Source organism: Camponotus vicinus, unplaced genomic scaffold, assembly GCF_025532165.1.
Source record: "Camponotus vicinus isolate PSW18456_S1 unplaced genomic scaffold, iyCamVici1.0 SCAF_13, whole genome shotgun sequence".
NCBI classification, from domain to species: Eukaryota; Metazoa; Arthropoda; class Insecta; order Hymenoptera; family Formicidae; genus Camponotus; species Camponotus vicinus.
The window spans coordinates 12,796,534-12,805,744 of NW_028141949.1; the positions used below are offsets into that span (position 1 = coordinate 12,796,534).

Sequence of the window (9,211 nt, forward strand, 5' to 3'; positions counted from 1 at the left end):
ATAATTATAAAATAATAATTAATTATTATAAAATAATAATTAATATAAATATTGATAAAATAATAATTAATATAAATATTGATAAAATAATAATTAATATAAATATTGATTAATATAAAATAATTTAAAAATAAAATCTATTTAATCCGATTTAAGTTTTTTCGGTTTTTAAGTCTCGATATTTATTCAAATATTTTACAAATTCGAATATTTTTTGAATAATTCTTCCTTCGTTTACTCTGTCTTTTCTATCATCATAAAATAATTAATGTTTTCGAAATTTCGGACAATGTATTAGCATTATACGTGCAAAACAACATTTTAATAAAAAAAAATTATTTTACTTAAATTGTTGATAATTTAATAAATTGATAGTAAAATAAATTGAACCACACAGGTATTATGACAAATTTCATTTTGTTTCTGTAAATATAATCCTTCCGTTATAAATGTGTGCAGTGATCAAGAGCTCTGGATTACGATTTATAGATAAGCTATAATATACATACAATCGAGAATGTGTAAAAGGAAAGATTAACGATTTCTCGAAAAGACATCAAATTGCAGTCAAATTAAATATTTATATAGCTTATAATTATATATGACATTTATCATACTTTTTATGGTCAAAAAAAGCAGTCAGACTACATTTTGTGGATCAGTCTACGAAAGTTAAATCGGAATAAAGAATCAACAAAGAAAAAAAGAGAGAAACCAATCACGAGTCTATAGTAGGTCATATATATATATATTTATATACACACACACACACACACACACACACACACACACACACATACAGATAAATGCATACACATATACGCAAAGCATAGAATTATACATCGACTAATTATCCATTTACTAATGACATTCTTAAAGAATCATTGAATAATAGGTGGATATTGGAGATACAAGGAGTAAATTGGAAAATTGGAAGAATAATAGTAGGCAGGATTAACGAAGCGAAAGAATCGAAGAATATACATATAAATGACAAACCGCACCAAGGAGAGACTAAATTATATCGTTTAATGAGATCTAATTACCTACTTGCGATAAATGTTTACTTTAGGTTACGCAGCTCGAAAAATTCATCCTATTAAAGATGCATAGAACTGAAAAAAAAAATTTACAACGAAATTAAAGTCTTGATAATATACATCCGCACTAGGATACATCGCGATCTGATCAGAGACATAAAAACTATATGAAAAATTTATTATATGACTAAAATCAAGCGGCTAATACTTTACAAATACTATACTTTATAGGTTCGTCGATATCCTTAACAAAACGTTCAATTTAATGCTGCTGGCACTATTAGTACATTTTGGTATATTGTTTTGTCTTCAAGGTTTTCTGATTATTAACGTAAGTTATGAGAAAGAGAAAGAGAAGGAGACTTATTTTATTTTGATAAATTAAATTAAAATAAAAATTAAAAATCTATTACCACACAACATTCCGTACAACTCATGTAATAAATATTTATCATCAAGCTACAAAATTCTTTTTTAATATCTATTTCCTTGTATACAGGGTGTCCCTGAATGGTCTGTACAAACTTAGTGAATAAGTTCCAGGGACCTAAACAAACAGAAAATGTCCTATAAACATGGGGTCGGAAACGCTTGCTTCTGGAGTTACGACGGTTCGAAGTTTTCCTGCAATAGCTGGAGAAATTATCACGTCAAATCGCATAGGTGTTACAAAACTGTGTTTATTTATTTCCTCGGTTTTGCCACGGACATAACAGGACAGTACACTTGCTATAGCAAATGCTCGAAATGGTCTCCGTTAGATTCCAAGGAAGCCTGCGCACGTCGCCGCATTGTCTGGCGAACCGTCCATTTCCACCGGCATGGCCATACACCAGATGGATATCCGCCACTTCATCAAATGAATAATTTGATTCATTCATGTTTTTAAACACAGTTTTGTAACACCTATGCGATTTGACGTGATAATTTCTCCAGCTATTGCAGGAAAACTTCGAACCGTCGTAACTCCAGAAGCAAGCGTTTCCGACCCCGTGTTTATGGGACATTTTCTGCTTGTTTAGGTCCCTGGAACTTATTCACAAAGTTTGTACAGACCATTCAGGGACACCTTGTATAAGTAGTGATATCTTATATTTTAGAAAATGCTAATTTATAAACTGGTATATATATGTTTTATAATTCTAAGTTTAAAACTCAAAAAAAATGTAATTCATACATGAAAAAATTTGTAAATAATAAAAGTTAATGAAAAGTAAAGTTAATAAAATGTAATTATGCGTACAAACATTGTGTTAATGTATACAAGTGATTGATGAGGGTAGCAATGCTTCTTTCGTGCGAATATGTTGGCTCGTGTCAGTACTAATTAATACGTTCGTTCACATGTGCGTGTATTGCGTGGTCGGCGAAATTCTCATTGAAAAAGTAAGTATCATTTTTTAATTAAGAGAAAAATTTTCACGCGTTAACTATTGATCTGAAACACCGTAATAGATTAAAATAATAATATCATTTATTCAGAAATATATCTCAACGACTATTTCTGAATAAATAATATTAGCGCTTTAATCTATGGCATTTTGCATCAGCGCTTAACGCATAATAATGATGTGATTTTATCTTTATGCCATATGTGACAGAGATCTTAATATACACTTATTTAGATAATAATAATATGTATGCAGTATGAAGACATATGTTATGCGATCTATGATTATGCATGGTATACACTAAAACCGGTTGAAGTCAGAAATCTGATAATGATTCGCGCCGAAAAACCTCTCTATATTACAGGAAAAATATTTCCAATGACATTATCCATGTTTTGTAGAGTAATCAGCTGGTTATATATCCGTACTGCTCGCTAATCAATGATATTTGGACATTGACTTGAATATAATCTCCGACAGACAACAACATTTAATTAATGCATCAAACTGTTTGATTCATGTGTTCAGTGTTTCACGTGACAAAGTGGTATCGCTATAATTCGAACAAAAGAAATTCTCATGTGTATAATCAATTGCAATAAATAATCATATTTATATCATTGAGAGAATATTTTAAATTTTATCAAAACTGTCTTATATATTATTCAAGCTGTTTAATTGATTTAGAATCTCAATAAATTGTAGAGACATGCATTTAAAATGTTTCAAATTAATAATATTATCTCTTTACATATACATATAGACATATTTAATATAGCAATTTACATTTTGAAATTGTTAATAAGTTATTATTTTTCATTACTCACAAAATATATCGATCGCACTTGAAACAGTGAACTGTTAATAAACATCATCTCTCGCACACTCCATTATATTAACGATTTATATCTTGGTAGACACGTAGACACATATACACTACTCAAAAAAAGAAATATATACATGTGTAGGAAAAACTTTTCATAAAAATAACTTTCCCTAAAAATTGAACAATTTTCGTTTCGTTAAAATTCAAACGAAATTTCATTGTAGATAAAAAATTAAAGAAGTATTTTGAAGTTTCAATTTTAAAATAATATTAGTAGTTTAAACAATTTTTTTATTTTCCTTTTCTTTGCTTTCTTTAAAAAAAGAAAATATTATTTATTTCTAATTATTTATTCTTAAAATTATGTATTTTTGATAATCTGCAGCTCGATGAAAAAAATTAACTCGAAAAATTTAAGCTAAATTCCATAAACAGCAAAATAAATTTTTTTTTAATTCTCCTATGATTTTTTTGATCGGGTGTTATATGATTTTAAAATTAAACGGTTTTCTTTTGCACATATTCATTCTATTTTGTTAATTCTTATAATGATCTTAATATTTCGTATTGTCATCTTTCGTTGGTAAAAACATCAAAACTATATCACTCAAATGTATCGCTTGTAAAACTCTGTGATGTCGATTAATTCTTTATATTTTTAAAGTTCGTTTAATAAAAGAAAGACTCGTCTCAGTTAAGTTTCAGAAAATTCAAATTGTTGAAAAAAAAGTAAGTTCAGCGAGAAAAGAGATATGGGAGGATAAATTAATAATAAACGTCGGGAAAATTGGAGGCCGTTACACCTATTATTTATCAATTATTTAACGATGTTATAGGAGGGCTATACTAATTCGATTCTTCGAATTACGGTTTGACACGCGTAAAAAAGACACGGCGAACATTGGTATTTGAAATATTTATGCACATGTCCGTACTTTGCATCGACAAAGTTCGTGGGTTTCAGAACTTTTGCCGTGGACATGCGTAATTGTTGTATCCTAAGAAGTGAGGGAGAAATGCTAAATTCATAAAAAAGTATCAGTCTGCATTTAGCTTCCGACATGGACGATTCTAAGACATTGGCGTACACAGGTCTTTATATTTTTATTCATTTTCACATATTTTTCATATATTGTTATTATTAAACTCTGTAAACTCTGTGTCGTATAATAGATAAAGATATATATTATGTAAAGTTGAGATTCAAATTAACATGGGGCTTTATCTAATATTTTTATATAGCATTATTATAAAAAGTTGGTGATATATATATATTTCATAAATTATATAATCCGACATATTATTTTTCCGGCAATATTAATAAAATAAATAAAAAATTTTGTTTGAAAATTAAGTGGTCAAAAGATTTGCAGGCGATAATTACTTTAATATGTCTCATTTTTTATATGTGAAATTCTATACATTTTTCCGTCTTAAATTATCATCAATTATTCGGGCAATTAATCGGGCAATTATTCCTGGAAGGAAGAAAAAAATTTGTTGCAAATAACGCGCGATTTAAGAAATAAAATGGAATTTACATAGACTTAGATTGGGCGATCGGAATAAATCGGATTTCTCTGAAGATCCTTGGTCTCTGGCCAGACGATAAGTTAAATCGTTGGCAAAAATTTTTGGCAAATCTACGCGCCTTCATTATCTTTATCACAATGTTTATCACATCGGTTATACCCGGGATATTAGCATTGTTGAGGGTCTGGGGTGACATTGTGGCGATGGCAGACAATCTGCAGATCGCTCTACCATTTTCGGTGACTGTCTTGAAATTTATTATTATGTGGTTTCGCAAAGGAGGTAAGTCGACATGAATATGATAGTTTATTTTATCGGTATTTTTACTTTATCTATTTTTCTCAAGAGTATTGAACTTCAAAACCGTAAATTTTGAAATTTCCTCTCCGAAGATCTTGTACCGATCATAAACATGATCGTGAACGATTGGATTAAAACGAAGACAGTGCAAGAACGAGATACCATGATAAAGCAAGCGAAAATCGCGAAAACGATCGTTATGTTCGGATGTATCATGATGAGTTTCGCATCTGTCGCTCTCATCATTCCACCTTGCTTTGGATACTCGGTACGATATCTGACGAATCTCACGGATGGTGCGAAGCCGATGCTGTTCCAAACCTATTACCTTCGTGACATGACAGAGAGCCCATATTACGAAATCGTGTTCGTCGCTCAAGCCACATCGATCATAATGGCCGCGATTTCTTACACGGGCATCGATAATTTTTTGGGTCTGCTTGTATTTCATATCTGCGCTCAGCTGGATATTCTCAAAGTACGATTGCTTAATTTGAACGATTTCAAAAGCTTCAGCACCGGGTTATCCTTCAATATTGAGGATCATCTACGTCTCATTAGGTTGTTCTTTAAATTCTCTCCGTTTAAAAGCTCTGTAATTTATACATTTACATGTAAAGATTTAAACATTATGTTTTGAGGCTCTAATTATATAATATTTATATGATTTTTTAAAAAACTCGAACGTATTCATTCAGAATATATTCTAATGATATTTTTATTATCACATTATTTATATAATTAGCCGTAATAAATGTATAAACCTGTAACAAATAGATTATATATTGTGCATTTTCGTATTAAATGATACGGCTTCAGACGACATCGTTATTTGCCAAAAACTCAATATAAATATATTACACTTCATATCGCAGTTTCATGTAATATACATGATAATTTAATATGTATCGAAAATTTTAACGTCAAAAAATTCTCATTAATACAGTACTTTTGTATCATGTCAGATAAATGCATCGTTTGTAGCTGTCTTTAGACACATATTATACATTATACATCTTAAAAATATGCCTTTAAAACATTGCTTTTATTTAAAATTGTTTATTTAAAATTACTCCATGTTACAGTATGTGATATCTTATATCGTAGATCCGTTGATGTCATCGACAACACGTTCAACTTGATGCTTCTGGCATTGTTAGTGTATTTCGCTATGTTATTTTGTGTTCAAGGATTTCTATTAGTTACCGTAAGTTGCCGAAAAAGAGAAGAGCTATCCTTTCGAACATTGTATAATCCCAGATAGTATAAAATCTCCATCGCTACAATTTTTTGTTGCAACGGAAACGAAGACGCGACATGAAAAGACCGTCTTGGTCGTGATACTTCTCTCAATTCTCGGTGTAAATAATATATACATTTCTGGAAAAATTAGATTATTAAAATAATTTTGATAATATATGTATTAATATTTTGATAATATATGTTTTGATAATATATATATTTTTCGATGTGAAAAATTGCGCAGAAAATCACACATACATATATTAATGCATGTCTATAGATCATTGACGGAGTTAACGGAGATATTTCCTTTATGCGAATAAGTTGGCTCATTTCGATTCTTATTAATACATTCGTTCACATGTGCCTGTACTGTGTGGTCGGGGAGATTCTTATAGCCAAAGTAAGTAATATAAGTATGTAAGTATTGATACAAGTAATTAGTACATTGATATATATTATATATAGCATTATACAGAACTACATATTAATATTTTTCGATTGTTGCAAATCAGAAAAATTTTAATACAAAAGATTTTTATTTTTTAAAAAATTAATACTCTTTTTTATAATATTTAATACTTTTTTAGTTTGATTTTTTAATATTTTCAATTTATTCCTTTTCTAAAGATTTTTATTTTTCATTTTGTAAAGATTTTTATTCTTATTTTTTAAAAGATATGACAGTGCGTCTCCTGTGACAGATTTATAATACTTATTTAGGCCGAAGGAGTGTATTATGCGGCATACAACTATACGTGGTACTCACTGAAACCAAATGAAGCTAGAAACCTGTTGCTGATAATGATTCGTTCTGAAAAACCTCTTCTCATTACTGCGGGCAGAATATTTCCCATGACATTGTCCATGTTTTGCAGTGTAAGACATCCGTAATTCGTTCAAGTGTTCATATAAAGGCGGCTTTTACACAATGGGAATCTTTTTTTCTTTTTTTTTCTTTTGATTTAATTATTCATCATTGTTGTTACTGTGTACGTATATGTTCATACGTCACGTTTTCAGTTAATCAAGACGTCAGCTGGTTACATTTCCGTTCTGCTCGCTAATCGATAATAATTCTTCGCCTGATTCGATTGATCAGAAATTTAGACCATGAGCAATTTAAAAAAAAAGAGATTATGTAACAAAAATAATCATGTCTCTATTTTCATTTGACGTTTATGTGATGGTTTAACATAAAGCAATCATTTTATTAAACGAAAAATTATACATTTATGTATGTATGTCAATTAACAATAAAATAATCATAATTATGAAAATGTTTTTGATAGTATATGATGCGTTCAAAAATGCTTTGCGTTAGCAAGATGGATGATATTATACTTATACTTGTAATAATTTTAAAATTTATATTAAGATTATAATTTTATAATTTTATAACTTATACTATTTATATTAAGAAAGAGAATATACTAATACAATTTATATATGTATTATATAATTTAATTATTATTTTTAAATGTATATATAAGTTTTCATTATTATTTTTAAAAATATATACTATACACATCAAATATTTCCTTCGATTCTTTTATATTTTGTATCTGTATATCTGTGTGTATCTGTGCTGTGTTTGTGACATATAATAATAATAATTTCGCAGTGTAACAATTTTATCAGTTTCTGCAGTTTGCGCGGTAGTTTTGTGTGCATAAAGTGCATTTGTGCATAAAGTGCATCCTTATATGTATAAGTGAATGGTCAATATCGACAGTATTGAAAAATCATTCATATATTCATTCATATATATATATATATATATATATATATATATATATGTATATGTATTATTCATACATTCATTCATAAGAGTGAATGTAATCATTCATTACCGATTGAGAAAGAGCGGGAGAGACCATGGAGATCTCGGAAAATTGAAGAGGTTTGTCCTTTTTCTCATCGCTTAAAGAGAGAAGACTGAGAGATGTCATGGTCTTTTAAGTGATCCCTGAAAGCAATACTCCCTCTATGGACATTGAAAACATGGATATGAACTACAAAGCCAATATCCATGAATGTTCTCAGAGGATAATATATATAATGTGCACAATTTCTGGTTTTTATTCCGTGCTATGTGCACGAAATGCCGGTAGCACCAGTGCTATATAACAAGATACTTATGTATGTAAATTGATAGTAAATAAATTATTCAATCGCGAAAGATACTGTAATATTCAAAGATGAAATAAATATTTTTCTATATTCATTGTCATATTTATATCTTTTTATTTACAAAACATAAAATGCCTGCTGTGGGATAAAAACATTTTTAACCGTATTTCTATAAATCTTCTTAATTAGCAGTAAACTGATCTTTGATATTTATCAATCATTTTTTTAATTATTTAAAAATTTAATTATTAATACATGTATAAAATTTGTCAAATTAATCACTGATTCTTCTGAAGTTTTTATAATTAAGACTCGAAAAATATAGATGTTGCAAAATATTTTAAGTCTCTTCCTTTATATAAAATATAAAGAATTCATATATTCCATTCTAATATAGTTAACATTATTTATATATTTTTATTATAATTTTCATACCAGCATAATACTTTTATGCTTAATACTTTATATAATACAATGTACTAAATTATAAAATTTAATATAATTACAAAATAGTATTACTGTTAATAAATAGGTTGTATGCATACTGTCTTTTAGTTTCTAATCATTTCCAATCACTATGCATTTCTATCCAATATATTCTCTTCTTCTCGAGTTCTTGGATTATTATGGTTTATTGTATTACTTTGTGTTAACATCATAAAAATTATCATCACTTGTCATGCTTATTCTTTCCTACAGAGTCCATCGGAATACTTTCTATGGACACTTGTTCTCAGGTATAGATA

The 9,211-nt window shown here is 28.6% G+C and overlaps 1 protein-coding gene across 1 annotated transcript; it reads left to right on the plus strand.

Annotated features, from left to right (window-relative positions):
• The first annotated feature begins 4,318 nt into the window (after positions 1 to 4,318).
• LOC145964107 (odorant receptor 30a-like) lies at positions 4,319 to 7,406 on the plus strand. Its single transcript, XM_083086516.1, has 7 exons — positions 4,319 to 4,349; positions 4,803 to 5,072; positions 5,183 to 5,651; positions 6,198 to 6,297; positions 6,613 to 6,735; positions 7,056 to 7,211; positions 7,356 to 7,406. Exons 1-7 carry the CDS (start codon positions 4,319 to 4,321, stop codon positions 7,404 to 7,406), a joined length of 1,200 nt encoding a protein of 399 aa, XP_082942642.1.
• Positions 7,407 to 9,211: the final 1,805 nt, after the last annotated feature.